The sequence below is a fragment of the Lemur catta genome, chromosome 8 (assembly GCF_020740605.2).
Source record: "Lemur catta isolate mLemCat1 chromosome 8, mLemCat1.pri, whole genome shotgun sequence".
Taxonomy (NCBI): Eukaryota; Metazoa; Chordata; class Mammalia; order Primates; family Lemuridae; genus Lemur; species Lemur catta.
In genome coordinates this window covers 65,539,059-65,558,619 of record NC_059135.1, presented here as the reverse complement: position 1 = coordinate 65,558,619, position 19,561 = coordinate 65,539,059, and the positions used below count along the sequence as shown (strand labels likewise).

General features: G+C 38.2%; 1 protein-coding gene across 2 annotated transcripts in view; it reads right to left on the bottom strand.

The window, feature by feature from the left end:
* CCDC148 (coiled-coil domain containing 148) overlaps window positions 1-19,561 on the bottom strand; it is a 223,985-nt gene that overhangs the window by 41,693 nt on the left and 162,731 nt on the right. For both annotated transcript variants that reach the window (XM_045559139.1, XM_045559140.1), the window contains one exon: window positions 14,465-14,583. In XM_045559139.1, the coding sequence (XP_045415095.1) occupies window positions 14,465-14,583 (119 nt within the window). The remainder of the gene's footprint in view (window positions 1-14,464; window positions 14,584-19,561) is intronic.

Here is a 19,561-nt window from a genome sequence, read left to right as displayed (position 1 = left end):
AGCAAAAATATAACAAATGTTTATGAAATTTCTCATTAAGTTGCTTTACTGAACATATTCTTTAAAATTCTCAAACATTAGACTGTGAACCCACATTAAATGTCCTTCCAATACAACATGCTGAAATTTGCACATTGTTAAGAAACAACATGGAAAATAGAGAGAAACATCTGGTTTTGCCACTTAGAAAATGCAATAACTGTCAATTCCCTGATGCTGGCAACCACCCCAAAACACACACTAGATTAGCAAAGCCAATACAGTGTTAGGAAGGCAGCTGGCTCTCGTCTCTTCCTTCCCAAATGGTCATCGACATCTTAAATTTCAAATGTTTACTGTTTTATAGCACAGAAAAATGCTGTTATTTTGGGGGAAAATTACTAAAAACTAGTGTTTTTACTATAGAAAGCAATGTTTTCTCCACTAAACACATAAAACTGGGTGCTTAGAGAAAAATATGCAGATTTTTTTGCTTGAAGAGGATTTCTAGAATGGATAAACTCCTCCAGGAATATAGTTTCATCTACATGACTTCTCTGAACCATTTCAGTGAGGGTATAGCATTAGGGAAAGAGAAATTATGGGCATGTCTATAAAAAGTGGAATCTTCTCAAGAATAAAATCTTAAGGCTCTGAATGGACCCCCTCTTGGCCAAGGGGATTTCCTAAAACTAAATTGCCTACCATGAGGAGGGAGATCAGACATGCCTCATCATGCCCCTCTCCCTTCTTGGAGATATCCTTTATAACCCATTAACAGGCCTAAGGGTACGAAAGACAAACCTGCAGGTCCTCACTTTATACAACAAATACATGTCTGGTGACTTGTCTCTGATTGACAATTTCTTATCTTAAAAACATTCCAAACCTTTATACAAAGTTTCATGTCTTTAACCAATTACAAGTCAAAGAATCTTTAAACTCACCTATAACCCGTAAGCCCTCCCCTTCCCCCCAACTTCAAGATGGCCCACCTTTTAGGGCCAAACCAATGTATGCCTTCCACATATTGATTTATGACTTTACCTGTAATCCCTGTCTCCCTGAAATATATAAAAACAAACCGTAACACAGCCACAGTGAGTCAGTCCACTTGCTCAAGGCTTCTTGGGCATGGCTCTGGGTCATGGTCCTCAAATTTGACTCATAATAAATCTCTTTAAAATTATTTTACAGAGTTTTGGCTTCTTTCCATTGACAACCCATTAGATGATTTGGAGCCCATACATTAGAAAGTGTGGAGAGAATTCTAGTACAATGATTCTCAAGCTTTGCTGCACTTGAAAATCCCCTGAGGATTTTTTAAAAATTCTGGGGTCAGAATCCCACCCCAGAGAACTGATATATTTGGTCTGGGGTCTGGCTTGGGCATTGGGACTTTCAAAAGCTCCCCAGGTGATTCTAATGCAGCAAAGACTAGAAGAACAACTGCTCTAGTGTCACATTAGCATTGTGTGGTAAAATTTTTAGAATCCTTATCATCCATTTGTTGGTTATACCCTTCAGTTTTCCAGTTCTGAAATGATATCTGGAGAAACTACTTAGCTAAGTAAATCTGCTTTTAGAAGTCTTTAAAATTACTTTCTAAAGTATATTGTTAAACAAAAGTTAATATATAAAAATTATCACAAAGGAGGTAAAATGAGAAAGTCAGGCTATTTATTAAATCACAAGAAACAACAATGAAGGTAAGTAAATGAAAGGCCACGATTTATCCTTATAAAAATAATAATTGGCAAATACAGAGAAAGAAGAGTGTATGTTAAGTACAAGAAAGCTGAACTTCAGAAAAGTTAGAGATTGAACATTTTAACAAGCATTTACAAAATGTCCTCATGACTAGGGGATAGAGGCCCCTATGCGTGGAAGAATAGCCCGATTTCTGCTCCTTTACTCTGCAGCATTCAGTGGTATAAGAAGCAATGATGCTAAAGAAATACAACAAATGAGATACAATTACACAGCCTAGCTTTCTACCTCCCTGTTGGTAGAATCTTTCACTACCTAACATAAAGAATACTCAGTAAAAGAAGTCTTCGGAAACAGGGTAAATATTTTAAATTGCCTAAAAAACTAACCAAACAAAAACCAAACAAACAAAAAGCCCCCAAAATCTCACAAACCTCAAAGAACCATGAAAGCCGTACAGAGCTATACACTGCTGTGACCAGGACTGTAGCATTAAAATTAACAAGGTTAGTTAGGAAGTGCAGTCAAAGGCCTACTGAAAAGAAAGAAAAAACCACTGCATGCAAAAGAAGAGAGTTTAGCTTCCAGCTGTGCATGGGAAAAAAAGACTCTGGGAAAGATTTTGGGGAAAGCTATCAGGAGGGCAAAATGGCAAGAGGCTGGGATGGCTAGGAAAGGACCTGGAGTACAGAATTAGAGAAATTCAATAGCAGGAATAAACACTGGTAAAAAATAAAAGAGAAATGTATGTTCTTATATCTATTTTGAAGATTGCTATTTCTGTTACCCAAAAAATTAAGGACATCTTCCACTTAATACTCTTACATTTTGATTATCATATTAACTTTTACACATTTCACATTACTTTCTAATTTGCCCATTAGTTTGAAGCCCACAGCTAGACAATCAGTGAAACTGAAAACTTACCTTTGGCAAGCACCCCAATATCCACCAATTTGTTAGGACATCAAAAATGAAATGAAAACTACTACAAATTAGGTAATAAAAACACAATATTTCAGACCTTCTAGAATGTGGCCAAAGACATACAGGAAAAATAATTACACCCAATGAATTTATGGAAAAATAAAAGAGATTGAAAACAAGTAACTAAAACTTTCAACCCAAGAGTCCAGAAAAAGGTCAATAATATTCAGGGTTATGCTTCTTTCTTTGTCTTCCCTCAGTCTCCCTCCCCAATACATGAGTCACCAAATCTAACTAGTTTAAATACTTCATAAACACCTGTCAGTTTTCATTCCACTGCCATTTCCTTAGTTCAGATACTTTTTCTCACAGAGGTTACTAAAGGAATAATTGGCTTCTTAGTCACCAATTTCTATCTATTCCAAAATAATTTCACCAGAAAAAAACCAAAATTTTCTAAAGGACCTAAGAGAAGAACTGGAGAGCTATTCTAGAGGCATGTTTCTAGGTTGGAGATTAAATTTTGTATATGTCAGCTCTCCTTAACAAAATTTCAATTAAAAAAAAACCAACAGAATTTTTAGGTGAAATTTGTCATATGAATAGCTAAGATATTTTTGAAAAGAACAATGAGTGAACACTTGCTCTACCAGATAGCAAAACAGAATAATTAAAATAGATTGGTATTGATGTAGAAATATAAGTATAGATCAGTTTTTATTTAATCTAATCAAGAGCACATATGGATATAAAAGTATAATTAGAAATATATATATAATAAAGGTGACATTTTAAATCAGTGGGTAAGGATGAATCATTAAATAATTGGTGTTGAGATAGTTGGCTATCAATTTAGAACAATTTAGCTCATATCATTCATGAAAATAAGTTCCAGATGGCTACAGAGCTAAATTTTAGAAGAAACATGAATAATATATAATATTTTAAAAGAATTAGGTATGTCTATTTGTGGGATACCATGTAACATTTTACAGTTTATGATTTATAAAAATGATGCTTGATTAGGAGTACAAACAGGGTCTGACATCCAGCTTTGTCTCTGCTTGTCAAGCTGTGTGCCATGGTTCACAAGAGGAGACTTTCCCTAATTTGTCCACTTGCAGTAGGAACTCTATGCACTCTGCCACCAGAAGGGGGCACCTTTTTCTGACTGGCACAAAGACCTTATATGCTAGCAGCATATCAGTAGTAATTAATAGTAAACAAGCAACTTGTGCATACATAAATGCTTTTTTTTACACAATAATTACTATGGACTGAATGTGTGCCCCCAAAATTCATACATTGAAACCCTAACCCCCAATGTGATGGCATGTTGGCATGTGGAGATGCAGCCTTTGAAAGTATGATTTTCATAACGGGATTAGTGCCCTTATAAGAATAGATACCAGAGAACTTGCCTCTTTCTCTACCATGTGAAGACAAAGCAAGAAGGCCATTCTCTGCAAGTCAAGAAGAGAGCCCTCACCAGAACATGACCACGCTGGCACCTTGATCTTGGGCTTCTAGCCTCCAAAACTGTGAAAAAATAAATTTCTGTTGTTCAGGTCACGCAGTCTATGGTATCTCGTTATGGCAGCCCGATCTATTATGATGATATTATGTTGTTAAATATATTGGGCTTTTTGTTGTTGTTGTTCTTAAACTTAGTTTATATATATATATATATATATATATATACACACACATATAGATAGTATGTGTGCATATGTGTTAAACACCAGATAACAACAATGACTTCTAGAAAAGAGATTGCATGCGGGTATTGGTCAAGGGGCACTTTTGCTTTAACTAGAATGTCCTGATAATTACATATTTTATTTAAAATATTTAAAATGATTGAATATTTTGAGAAAAAAATATGTTACAGAGTGTCTCATGTTGTAAAAAGTTAACTGATAGGAATCACTTGTATTTAATGAATGCTTACTATGTTCCAGGCAGTCAGTATGTTACATTCAATATTTAATTTGATCCTTGCAATAATCCTAAAAGTAGATACTATTTATATGCTCATTGTACAGATGAGAAAACTGAAGCACAGAGAAGTTAAATAACTTACTCAAAAGTCACACAGCTATAAAGGATAGAATCAGGATTCTATTGTCAACAACCTAACTCTAGAGCCTTCCCTCTTAACTGCAATGGCATGTTGAGAAATAAAAACTAGGAAATTAGGAGGTTAGTGGAAACTTTGGCTAAACAATTTCAATAAAATGAAAACAGCAAAAGACATATTGTAATAGATTGAGAATGGAAATGTAATTCATAAATAAAGCAAATTGCTAAGATGGCTGATCAGAAATACCAGCTGCTAGAGTGTCTCAGCAAGAAGGACAAGTTTCAGATGAAAGAGAAAAAATTAACAAACAGACAAATACAGATTTGGGTGAGGGTCTGAGGGAAGGGTGCCAGAATCTTCAGAAGACTCCACAGGAAGGAGTAGCGGAGCAGAATAGGAAAGAGCAAGGTATCTGCAGAGATCAACCCCTGAGAAGCTTGGAGTCTATCGAGAAGGGTAGGTGGAACAGTTTCTCTCTCCCTTGCATCTCTGACAGTCGACAGATTCCTGAGCTGCTGGAGAGACTTTGTGTCCACACAAGCCCAGAGGCTGGTGCCACCAGTGAGTTGGGAGCTTCTTATGGACAGGGCACCAGCCCCTAGGCTCCCAGCTCTCCTGGAGCACCTCCCATCATCACAGACCCAAGCCAGGATGTCAGGCACCACATTGCTTCTCTACCCACCACGCGCTTTTGTCCTCCCAAGGGGGCTCTAACTCCTCAGGTTTCATCTTGCTCCTTCTCACACATTTTCCAACTCTGGCCCAGACCGCAGGAGCCACAGGGGTCCAGTGGGTCCCGGGTGATCTGCATGACTCCACAGCCTGGACATTGTGGGCGGGTGCCTCCCAGAGAGAGGGACAGAGATGACCAGAGTGCTAGCTTTCCTCCATCCAGACTCTTTTCCTCCCTTTCCTCTTCCCCACCCACGGCTGCCAAGAAAGACAATTGAGCCATCACAGCAAGGCTTCTACAGAGAATGGACTTTCTTCTTGAGGTCCTGCAGCAAACTAAGGGGTGCCCAGACTGTTAGTTCCTTGCTTGATGGCCCTCCCTGGTGCTGCTTGCCCAGCGGCTCCATCTGAGTAGGGCATGCCCCAAGATGGAGGGACATCAAACCTGCTTGGGCACCATGTGGGCAACTCGGGACCAGTGTGCTTCTCCCTGGCATAATCAGGGATTGATCTTTGGGGACCTGGGAACATGTCTGCAGGCCAGATTCCATACCCCCAGGTCTCAATTTCATTGCTTGGGGGCACAGAAGGGAGATTTGTGAATTAGTCTTGTCAGGCAAGGGAGCCCACTTGGGCAAATCTGAGGGGATAGTGAAGTGGGGGTTTCTAGCTGTAGCATGCTCATGAGGAACCCCTCCCCCCACTGGAAGGCAGAGCTCTCAGCTCAGGCCAGGATCCTGTGCAGGGAACCTCCTGGCCTGCAGCACAGTCATTGGAGAGCTCGGCTGGCTTGTGCTCCTGCCTGCCAGCAGATGCCAGATAGAAATCATGGAGCAAGGAAGGTGGGAGAAGGGTGAGGCCTGCTCCAGACTGCCAGACTGTGCATATCAGAGGGCTCTGCCTCTACAAACAGACTTTCTGGTTGTGTGGAGCCACTTCAGCCCCTCTCTGGAAGCTTTACCAAGAAGTGAGGAACAGACCCTTGACTCCTGCCAAAACAGTGACCTTGCTAGATTTTGTGGAGCCTGAGGGCAAGCTCACCCAACCCAGCCTCACCCAGCTGCACTCACCCCACCCCCACACCTCTACTGTGGCAGAGAATAAGGACTCACCTGGAAGTTCCAGGGCCTCACCCACTACCTGGGGCATTCAAGTGGTTTTCCTGAGAGACTAGAGCCAGTGAGAAGACCCAGAACAACATTGTAGTTGTTCCTTCTGCAAGCACCACTTACTGACAGGGGGTCAATTTGCACATCCTTTGCAGGATTTACTGACTCAATCATATAGGGTGTGGTTGATTCTCACCCACAAGCACCACCTACAGTCTCAGAGATTAAACTGGGCATGCCATTACAATTTACATTGTTAAGAAGATCACACGGCTGGAGAAAGAGAAAGTATGTCAAAGACCACCATTGTCCCTCATCAAAGAGAGACAAGGAATATGTCCACTCAGATAGCTCACCATTCCCACAGCTTACAAACAACTAGCAACTGAGAAAACCAACACATTAAGGATTTCTATAACCAAGACATCCATCCAGAACACAGATCACCATCAAAGCACCCACAAACTAATTCAAAGGTTCTTATACAATATACGCTAGAAATAAACACATATGATTGAGGGGAGGGTAAAAATCCCTATCTAAACAAAAGGCAATTCAAAAATAAGACATAACAGTGGCTCCAGATGAGAAATAATCAGTGAAAGAACACTGGAAGTATAAAGAATCAAAGCAAAAGGACACCCCCAAAATGGAACACTAGCTATCTGGCAATGGGTACCAAACAAAATGAAAATATTGAAATGACAGATACAGAATTCCAAATATGGATTGTAAGGAAGCTCAAGGAACTCCAAGAGAAAATGGAAAACTAACTCAAAGAAACCAGGAAAACAATTCAGGAAATGAATTAAAAATTCACTAAAGAGATCAACATATTTATGAAAACCATATACAACTTCTGGAAGTGAAAAATTCATTTAAGGACATATAAAATACAGTGGAAAGTTTTAAGAATAGTCTAAACTGGGCAGAAGAAAGAATCTCAGAGCTTGAAGACAACTCTTTTGAATTCACTCAGTCAGTCAAAAATGAAGAACAGAGAATTAAGAGGAATGAACAAAGCCTACGAGAAATATGGGATTATGTAAAATGGCCAAATATAAGAATCATGGGCATCCCTGAGGGTAAAGAAGAAAATATGCAAGGGATGGAAAACCTATTTCAGGGAATAATTGACGAAAACTTCCCTGGTCTTGTTAGAGATTTAAACATCCAGGTACAAGAAGCTCAACAAAGGAGAGCTTCAGCACAGGAGAATTCATCACAGGCGATACAACACCAAGAGGCAATTACTAAGGCACATAGTCAGGAGACAGGACAAAGGCAATAAGAAGGAGGAACTCCTGAAAGCTGTAAGGTGAAAACATCAAGTAACTTGTAAAGGAAAACTCATCAGGCTAACTAGACTTCTCAACTGAGACCTTACAAGCCAGAAGGGATTGGGGCCCCACTTTCGGTCTTCTTATACAGAACAACTGTCAGCCTAGAGTTTTATATCCTGCAAAACTAAGTTTCATATATGAAGGAGAAATAAAGACTTTTCCAGACAAGCAAACACTGAGGGAATTGGTCAAGACCAGACCTGCCCTGCAAGAAATACTCAGAATGGCATTATACATGGCTAACACAATAGTCACCCACCAGAGTAATAACAACTAAAAGCTCAGAGCTCATACAGAACAATAGTACAAGAGGTAAAAACAAAGGAATAAAGTATACCCAACAGGATGAACTGAACAGCATCCACATATCAATTCTATCGATCAACGTGAATGATTTGAATTCCCCAATCAAGAGACATAGGGTGGCTGAATGAATATGAAAATACAAATCAAGTATCTGCTGTCTCCAGGAAACACATCTAAACTACAAGGACTCATACAGATCAAGGTGAAGGGATGGAAAAATATATTCCATGCAGATGAATACCAAAAGAAAGCAAGCATAGCTATTCTCAAATCAGATAAAATTGACTTTAACACATTGACTGCCACGCAAAAAAATCAGAAACTTTTTCATGGGGCCACAGGGTTTTATTACAAATATAGAATAAAAATTTCAAAACATAAATAGAAAAATGAAATTTATTGACTTCTATTCATTTAATCCACATTTTTAGAATTAAATTGCCAGTATTAATTACAACAATAAGAACATCAACAAGTAAGATTTTATATAGGTTTCATGCAACCCCAGGGTCAAAACTAAAGTGAGTCAAATACAACTCTCATGGCAGTTAATGTGTTAAATGAACAATAGTAAAGAAAGACAAAAATGGTCATTATGTAATGGGAAAGGGAGCAATTCAACAAGAAGACAAAACAATCCTAAATATTTATGCATCTAATAGAGGAGCACCCAGATTCATAACGCAAACCCTAAGAGACCTAAGTAGAGCGATAAACAGAAGCATCATAATTGCTGGTGACTTCAACACCCCACTGACAGAACTGAACAGATCATCCAAGCAGAAAATAAATAAACACTGGACTTAAATGGGACTCTAGAACAATTTGGCCTAACAGACATTTACAGAACATTTTACCCCAAAACTATTGAATATACATTCTTCTCATCAGCACATGGAACATTCTCCAAGACTGATAATATTGTAGGCCACAAAACATGGCTCAACAAATTCAAAAAACTTTAAATCATACCATGTATCTTCTCAGACTACAGTGGAATAAAACTAGAAGTCAATTCCAAGAGAAATATCCAATTCTACACAAAGTCCTAGAAACTAAAAAACCTGCTGCTGAACAATTATTGGATCAATGATAAAATTAAGATGGAAATTAAAAGATTCCTCAAGCTGAATGACAAAGGGAACACAAGCTATCAAAATCTATCAGATACAGCAAAAGCAGTCCTAAGGGAAAAGTTCAAGTGCCTCTGTCAAAAGGACAGAAAGACCACAAATTAACAATCTAACAACACATCTCAAGGAACTAGAAAAGGAATAGCAAACAAAACCAAAGCCAGCAGAAGACAAGAAATAACTAAGATCAAAGCAGAACTAAAGGAAATAAAAAACAAGAAAATTATACAGGTCAATGAAACAAAAAGTTGGTTCTTTGAAAAGATAAACAAAATTGATAGACTTCTTGCTAAATTAACCAGTAATAGAAGAGAAAGGACTCAAATAAGCTCAGTTAGAAATGAAAAAAGGAGATATTACAACTGATACCACAGAAATACAAAATATCATCTGTGAATACTATGAAAATCTCTATGTACATAAACTCAAAAACATAGAGGAAATGGACAAATTTCTGGAAACACACAACCTCCCAACACTCAATCAGGAAGAAATACAAGTCCTGAATAAACTGATAATGAACGATAAGATTGAAGCAGTAATAAAATAATCTTCCAACAAAAAAGGCCCTGGACCAGGTGGATTCACAGCCAAATTTTACAAGACCCGCAAAGAAGTGTTGGTACCCATTGTGTAGAAATTATTCCATAACATTAAGAAGGAATGAATCCTCCCCAACACACTCTATGAAGTCAGTATCACCTCAATACTAAAGCCAGAAAGGACACAACAACAAAAAAAAGAAAACTACAGACCAATATCCCTTATGATTATAGACGCAAAAGTCCTCAGTAAAGTACTAGCAAACTGAATTCAACAGCATATCAAAAAAAACTCCACCATGACCAGTGGGCTTTATCTCACGGATGAAAGGATGGGTCAACATATGTAAGTCAATAAATGTGACTCACCACATAAACAGAAGCAAAAACAAAGGTCATATGATCATCTAAACAGATGCAGAAAAAGCATTCAACAAAATTCAGCATGCTTTCATGATAAAAAGCCTCAACAAACTAGGCATAAAAGGAATATATCTCAAAATTATAAAAGCCATATATGCCAAACCCACAGCCCACATCATACTGAATGGGGAAAAATTGAAAGCATTCCCACTAAGTTCCACTAAGAACTGGAACAAGACAAGGATGTCCGCTGTTACCACTTCTATTCAACATAGTGCTAGAAGTCCTAGCTAGAGCAGTCAGACAAGAGAAACAAATTAGGGTATTCAAATTGGGAAAGAGGAGGTCAAACTATTGCTTTTTACAGACAATATGATCTTATATCTAGAAAACCCCAAAGATTCCACCAAGAGACTCCTGGAATTGATAAATAAATTCATCAAAGTCTCAGGTTACAAAATCAATATATGCAAATCAGTAGCATTCCTATATACCAATAACAGTCAAGCTGAGAGTCCAATCAAAGACTCAATACCATCCACAATTGTTGCAAGAAAATGAAATACCTAGGAATATACTTAACCAAGGAGGTGAAAGGTCTTTACAAAGAGAACTACTAAGAAATTGCAGATGATACAAACAAGTGGAAAAACATATCATGCTCATGGATTGGCAGAATCAACATTGTTAAGATGTCCATACTACCCAAAGTGATTTACAGATTCAATGCAATCCCCATCAAAATACCAATGTCATATTTCACAGCTCTAGAAAAAATAATTCTATGCTTTGTATGGAACCAGAAAAGAGCCTAAATAGCCAAAGCAATCTTAAGCAAAAGGAACAAATCGAGAGGAATCACATTACCAGACTTCAAACTATACTACAAGGTTATAGTAACCAAAACAGCATGGTACTGGCACAAAAATAGAGACATAGACCAATGGAGCAGAACAGAAAAATCCAGATATAAAACAGTTCACATACAGCCAACTAATCTTTGGAAAGCAGACAACAATATACACTGGGGAAAAGAATACCTATTCAATAAATGGAGCTGGGGAAATTGGATAACCACATGTAGCAGAATGACACAGGACCCATATCACCACTCACAAAAAATTCAATATGGATAAAGGACTTAAATGTAAGGCATGAAAGCAGAAGAATTCTAGAAGAAAATGTGGAAAAATCTCTTCTAGATATTGACGTAGGTAAAGAATTTATGAAGAAGACCCCAATGGCAATCATAGAAACAATAAAAATAAATAAAAAATCAGACTTGATTAAATTAAAAAGCTTCTACACAGCCAAGGAAATAATTAAGAGAGCAAATAGACAACCTACAGAATGGGAGAAAATATTCGCAAGCTATACATCTGATAAAGGGCTAACAATCAGAATCTACAAAGAACTCAAGCAAATCAGCAAGAAAAAAATCAAAGAACCCCATTAAAAAGTGGGCAATAAATATGAACAGAAGCTTCTCAAAAGAAGATAGACAAATGGCCAATAAACATATGAAAAAATGCTCAATGTCACTAATCATCAGGGAAATGTAGATAAAAATCACACTGAGATATCACCTTACCCCTCTTAGAAAGGCTTTTATTAAAAAGTCCAAAAACAATAGATGCTGGCATAGATGCAGAGAGAATGGAACACTTATACACTGTTGATGGGACTGCAAATTAGCATAACCTCTATAGAAAACAGAATGGAGACTCCTCAAAGAACTAAATGTCAGCCTACCATTTGATTCAGCAATTCCACTACTAGGTATTTACCCAAAGGAAAAGAAGTTATTTTATCAAAGAAACATCTATATTCGAATGTTTATTGCAGCACAATTTACAATTGCAAAGATGTGGAATCAACCCAGGAGCCCATCAATTCATGAGTGGATTAACAAAATGTGGTATATGTATACCATGGAATACTTCTCAGCCATGAAGAAGGACAACTTAATGCCTTTTGCAATAATTTGGATGGAACTGAAGACCATTATCCTAAGTGAAGTATCTCAAGAATGGAAAAACAAACACCACATGTATTCACTATTATATGGGAACTAACTGATAAACATACATGTGCATAGAGGGAAGTAAATCTCAAAGGAAATCACACAGGGGTTGAGGAGGGTGGAGGGGATGGGCAAAAACCTACCTAATTCATACAGTGAACACTATCTGGGTGACAGACACAGTTTTAACCCTGACTCAAGCATTACAAAAGCAATTCATGTAACCAAAACATTTTTCCCCCTGTAATACTTTGAAATAAAAAAAAAAACAAATGCTATATCTTTTTATTATATTTAACTACATGAAATTGCAAATACTCAATTATTTCTGACCTATAAAAATGGAATTTTCATATGGTGCAACCTAATATATCAGTCTGTTTAGAACTATTGTTTGCAAGAAACATAATCATAGAATTTAAAAGAAGGAAAAAGGAAGTAAATGACAGAAGTTTTCAGACCCTCAGGGTTATGTGTGTTCATAAAGACAAATCTGGAAACTGTTTTAACCCTTCGTATTCTAACATGAAAAAATGTGCTTACAGTTAAACATATCAAATGCAAGGTTTGTGAATGGTATTTCAGTAGTACAGAAAACATTTTAATCAATCAACCAAATTTCTTAGCACCATATAGTTACAAAAGAACACAACTTCTGGTTATTGTCAAAAGCAAAAGTTACTAGTAATTTTTACAAGTTGAACTCCATCTCCCTAAATGCTTCTATGTACAAATATCATCAAAAATTTTCTGAGAATTATTTCTCTTATATATCCTGATATTTTAAAGGCCTTCTTCACTGATTTCACATGGGCATACACACATTGGATCCATAATTATCTGAATCTACACCACTTCAACATAGGAGTTGAATATACAGATCACAGACCCTTAAAAGTTGATCAACTCTGCCGTTGGAAGTTACCCTTTCAATTTTGCAGAGGATAAAATAGAGCCTCGGTGAGGTTAAATGACAGATTTTCCCAAGGTCTATTTAAAGAAGAGTTAAGACTAAACTTGGTTTCCTGGCTTCCAGTCCTTTGTACTCTTTTTGCTATCTTGTAATATGCCTATTTTTCTCCTGCTATGTAATGCAGATTAATCTGATTTTCCTTTTCTTTTTTTTTTTTCAACTGAAGTTCTGAGTCAACTAATCTTGATAATTATTGGGAAAGGAAGCAAACAACTGAAATGACTCTGTAAGCAAGGAAGCTCCCTGGCTGTCAGGTGTGATTTTATTGAAAGCATGTATTGTAATGCAGGGACTACACATTTGTTCTGTTTTTCCCATTCCTTTTAAATCCTGTGGCTCTCTTGTTTTGCTGGGATAGGTATAGACTACCTAATCAGTCTTTTGGCCACTGCCTTTGCCTTACCCTTTAGTATTAATATTTAGCTGTTTGGGAGTTTTGTCTAAATCCTTGTATTAGACCCCTGGCCTGTCTCCTGGTATCCACTTACATCCTAATCTGTCCTGAGATACCTGAAAAATAATGCAAATTTCACCCAGAAAATCCTTAGGAATGTGTAGCATCTATTTGGAACTCCAGATTCACTCTGTGGCCTTGGTGATGGAGTTTGAAATAACTGTCATATGGGTCTCAAAGGAAGCTTCCTTGGTACAAGTGAACCTTGTATAAAATGGTCGTCTTCCAAACTGTGTTGCTGTGTTGTTGTTTCCTGATTGCTCCTAATTGATGCTGTAACTTTGGAAAATAATTTTAATCTCTCAGTATACTCATACAAAAAATGAGGAGACTGGGCTGCTTGACCTCAAATGTTCCTTTCAGCTCTAAAATTACATAATTCTAGGAAATTCAGGATTTTTCCACATATGGGATATATCCTAAGTATATTAAAATGAACATCACACAGCACTGTATAATTGTGTATTGTCTTTCCCAGCCTTGGTCACAGTAAATGGGTCTCTCTTCTTATTGGAATAATGGTTTCTCCCTTCTGGGTCAAAATATAAAGTCACAGCAGCAGCTAGTATCATTTCACGCACACAGTGGGTAATTACATACTATAAAATCCTCTGAGAGATTTAACTAGGGAGCTAGCTAAGGAACAAAATGGAAAACTAGAGGTTCATGTGTGAATATGAGAGTTTAAAATACATTATAGATATCATTTTATCCATTTGTGAATATAAATATTAAAAGAATACATTAAGTATAGAAAAATACTCAGTCCGATATTATTTATCTTGACACATTACCAAAGACTCCATTTACCACCTCCATTACCACACAACTTAAAATTTTCTTTTACCTTTCTCTGTCTTTTACCGACTGTTCAGCCATTAATTTCTTCAGTTCTTGTAGACGCTGAAGATCTCTCATTTCCATTTCTTGCCACTTCTGTTCTTTCTTAGCCCAGTATTTTCTTATCTATTGTACAAATGTTACATAAAATTTAAATTAACAGATATGTAAAAATGAGAGGGAAGGTTCACATGACAAAGATTGAATTTAAATGGAACTTCATCTTTTTTGTTTCTTAGATATGCATATAATATATTGGCAACAGAAAAACAAATTAAAACACGAAGCTGCATGTCCTGAGAAATTGCATGGTTTAACAATTCCTGAAGTGGAAATATAACTTGTGCTGAGACCTAAGATTTTAATCTATGGCTAAAATAATTGACTTTCAGGGAGCCACAATAAAAGCATGTTATCATCTCTGAAGTATATGATCTACCTGTTACTCAAGTATATTTTTATCCTCTTAGGGTAATGCAGTCCTTAATAAATATAGCATTAAAACTATTTTTACTTTAAAAGCATGAGTTTATTTATGCTAATGGACAGCAGGATGTTGAAAGCTTTATGCTTCTGGGAAAGTGGCAGGAGATAGGTGGGAGGAAGGAGGAAAAGAGTAAATGAGCAGGGTTGTGGTATATAGTAGTTCTGACTTTTGTGGTAAGATAAAGGTCAAGCATTTCAAGTGCAAAAAGGTGAAAGCATTGTTCTTACTAGGCCTGCTTTACTTCCCTTTTCTGGAAACGGAAGCAGAATGAGAAAACCGGAAGTACACATGTGCTACTTTCAGGGGGCTGAAACCATTATCCAGGATTTCCCAATGTGATGAGACAATTGAAGTTAATGTTTGACAGAGGCCCATTCTACCACTTCAGCCTGCCATGTTGTGTTTGGGTCAAGAGACTGGATCTTGCTGGTGAAAAACAGAGTACTTCAGTGATGAACACTAGTGAGTAACTGGCAGCAGAGGGTCTGTTGTAGATGCTGGCTAGCCTCACCCCCAACGTGGTAGTTTCTCTTCTGAGAGTGGTGGAAATGAAAAGCTAAGTGTTTTCCTGATTTGCCTGAGCAACGTGGTCTCTGATTCCTGGGAGAACCAAAAGAAGCAGCCCAAGCACCATGGCCACAGCCATAGCAACTCTGCAGACACAATAGCAACATCTGCTCAATGCTTAATGAATAACTGGATGAGCTCCATTTACAGTGATATCCACTTCCAGAGTTGACCAAGATCTGAATTTAGGGAGAACAGAGATGAAGCTAGAAGGCACCAGCACCAAAGATGGAGAGTGAGAGACAGGGTAGGAGTAGGAAAGAAAGGAAACTGACTGACAAGGAATATTCTGGAGTCCTAAATGATAACTGCCAGGGAATTCTTTTAACACCAGATATGGAAATGTTAGCAATGATTATATCATCTCCATCTGGGGATTATAAACAATCTTCATTTTAGTCTTTATAGTTTTCTACATCACCTTATTTTTGCAATGAATATGTATTTCTTTCATAATCAGAAAATAATAAAGCTACTTCAAAACTAAATTTTAAAAAAGAACAGATATTAAATTAAAGAACATTTTTCTCTGGGTTCCAACAGACTAACAATATTTGCTTACTCCCAGCATTGGCCTTGGTGGGAAATCAGTGGCCCTTTTGCAGACAATCCCTTAATCACAAACAGAGAGCCTCCAAGTTGCTGGTATCCTCAGATCTCTGACCCCACTTGTTGCACTGTCTTGTGCAGGCCCTAGAAGTATGGAACACCTGGAGTTTTTGGAATCTCCAGATCAATTATTTCCATCTTTGACTCTCTGGTACCCTCAGCCATTGCTATAGCGTGTTCTCTCTCTCTCAACTTCTCATGATTCACTCCTTTGCTCCCTCCCAGTGCTTTCTGCTGGGCCTTCTAGAACCTCTGTGTCATTGGACATAAAATTCCCTGCATCTTCAACCTTCAGAACACTACTTCCTTATTTTCACTGAAATTTTCTTGAGTGAAAGATGCTCATATTCTGATGCCCCATGTGTGCCATCGGACTGGGGAATGGTTGGGCATGTTCCTCATTGTTAACTGCCACTTTCAGACCACCATCATATCCTTCTTAGGTGCAACTCTTTTTCCTTTTGATGTTTCCTCTATCTGGATATATCACCCTCTCCCTGTCCTTATCACTGGCATGTGTGGATTTCCAGGTCACTCTGAAATACGCATCAAGAATTGAGGTATCCAAAATCACAGCCTTCTCCAACATAGCTGCTTCCAGCTTCCTAGCCAATTTCGGCATTTGAATGCCCTTTCAGCCTGTTATTCTCCCAATTTCATGACTTCCTCCATTCTAGGAAGCCTCCTCCTCCTCCAGGATTCTATTATCATTGAAAACAGTTCCAGCTCTGAAATCTTGAATTATAGCAATAGAGTCTGTGACCAGAACCAACCCCTCCCCCTTCCCATTATTCTCTGGGCTCTGGCCGTATAATATTATTCCCCTGGCATAGCCCTCATCACAATGCTTTGCTAATTAGTACACTTTTCTTCTCTCCCACGAGGCTGCAAAAATTGTGATTTATTCAACTAAAGTGTCCCAGAACATAGCATTTACTTGATAACCATTTGATTGACAATACAATTGTAGGAACTGATACCAAGTTTTTTATTTCAATGGACTCTTCAATGATGATCAGCATTTCTTTTATGAATTCCTGGTCAATGTCTCTCAATTTCTCATAGTGGTGTTCCAAAACCTGTTTACTATTTTCAGCTCCACACCTGCCTCTACTTCCTCACTTTCATCAGAGGGAATAGGAGCTCTAAAAGGTACCTTTCTTGCTGTGCTGCCCATCAGAGGAAGAGGTGTCCTTCCTTCTGTTTGAGGCTAATCCCTCACCTGGGCTGCAGATCCCGTTCCCAATTCCACCTTCTCCATAACCTTACTCTATATCTACCGCCTTTTCCCCTTGTTTAACCTCTTGGTCTTTACAGTTCCTTTTCTTCACATGGAATTAAACATAAATCTCACTGATAAAAAACTGTCTTAGATACTTTCTTTAGAACCCCAAGACTGTAGCTCCACACCCTTCATTGTTCCTTTTTAGCCAAGCATCTTAGAATACTTGTTTTCTCCATCTTTGTGTCTCCTATTTTACTCCTCACTCAGGGTATTTCTCCTTCTGCCTTCCACTCCAAACTCACTGTTCTCACCAATGACTTCCAAAGAATCAAACCAAATATCCTTTTCTATCCTTATTTTACTTGATGTCTCTGTGTATTTGATTCTATTAATCCTTATCTGAAGTATTAAAACACTACTGACTTTGGCATTCACTTGTTTAACAAATATTTCAGCACATGCTTAAAGCCAGAGACTGTGCTAGGTACTTGGGATGTGGTGCTTAAAGAGAAATAGGCCTCTGCCTCATGGAACTGCGACTTCCCAGAAGAGAAGAGAGACAATAAAGAATAAATGAATGAGTAGGATATTACATGTTGATTAACTTCTAAGAAAGAAATAAGTGGAGTGATGATTTAGAAAAATTGGGGTAGAGTTATTAGAAGGCATATTTAAAATGTCTTAAATAGAATATTTGGATGAAATGACATTTGGATGAAAACATGCAAGATGAGAGTGAAATACCCATGGGCAGAGATGGAGGGGAGTACTTCAAGAAGAGGGAGTGGTAGGGGCAACAGCACTGGTTGGGAAAACATTGCATGTGTTGGAAATTGGGAAGAGGGAGTCCAGTGCAGCTGCAGTAGGTGATGTGAGTTAACCCTAGAGGTGACATTGGAGAGCTGCATGGGGCTAGATGATTAGAGCAGGATTTAGTTCTAGAAACAAGGAAGAACCACTGAAGAGATTAAAGCAAGTAGTGATATGATCTGACTTACATTTTAAAAACAGAGCTCTGGCCAGGCATGGTGGCTCACACCTGTAATCTTGGCACTCTGAGAGACCGAGGCGGGAGGATCACTTAAGGTCAGGAGTTCGAGACCAGCCTGAGCAAGAGCAAGACCCCGTCTCTACTAAAAATAGTAAGAAATTAGCTGGACAACTAAAAATATATATAGAAAAAATTAGCCGGGCATGGTGGTGCATGCCTGTAGTCCCAGCTACTCGGGAGGCTGAGGCAGGAGGATTGCTTGAGCCCAGGAGTTTGAGGTTGCTGTGAGCTAGGCTGACGCCACGGCACCCTAGCCCAGGTAACATAGCAAGACTCTGTCTCAAAAAATAAAAATAAAAATAAATAAATATAAAGCTCTGGCTATTATGTGGAGCAAGATAGTAGAGGAGCTAAGGAGAAACAAGGAGACTCAGAAAATGGAGTAAAGTGTTTCAATATGAAATGTGCCTTTGAGTGGAATCAGAGTGCTTACTGAGGGATTCAATGTGAAGACTGGAGGAAAGAGGAATCAAGCACAATTCCTAGGTTTTTGCTTGAGCAACTGGTTGGATAGTGGTACCAACAACTAATATAGGAGTTTGGGAGAATAACAGGTTTGGGAAAGGAAGACAATCAAGAGCTTAGTTTTGAACATATCGCACTTGACATGCCTATAAAACCTCGAAGTGGAGAGACCACACAAATATCTGGAGGTACAAATGGGTGGCTCAGGGGAAAATTCAGTGCTGGAGGCCTAAATTAAGGAGATGTCCACTTAAATGATATTTGATGCCACAGCACTAGATGACATACCTAGGACAAGAATGTAAACAGAAGGGAGAAGGTGGCCATGCCCTTTCAAGTTTATTTGCTTTTTGCACAGTTTTCTCTGCTAGAATGACTTAATTTCCCTCCTCCACCTGTCAATCTTATCCTATTTTTAAACCAGAACACATGCCACTTCCTCCTTCTTCTGAATCCTCCAGGAAAAGTGTTAGCACCGTCTTTGGCACACCAGTGACCTTTTGCTTATGGTTTATCACACTCCTTTCTTTGCCTGCCTTGCATTCATTGATTCTTTTTCTTGAGGCTCTGCCCCTGAATTGTTACCAATATATTGGGTATTTACCACATGCCTGGGATGCTCTGCCCTGCTTGCTGCCTGGTAAATCCCTCCTGTTCATCCTTTAAGATTCAGTTTTAGCATCGCCTTCTCAGCCTTTCT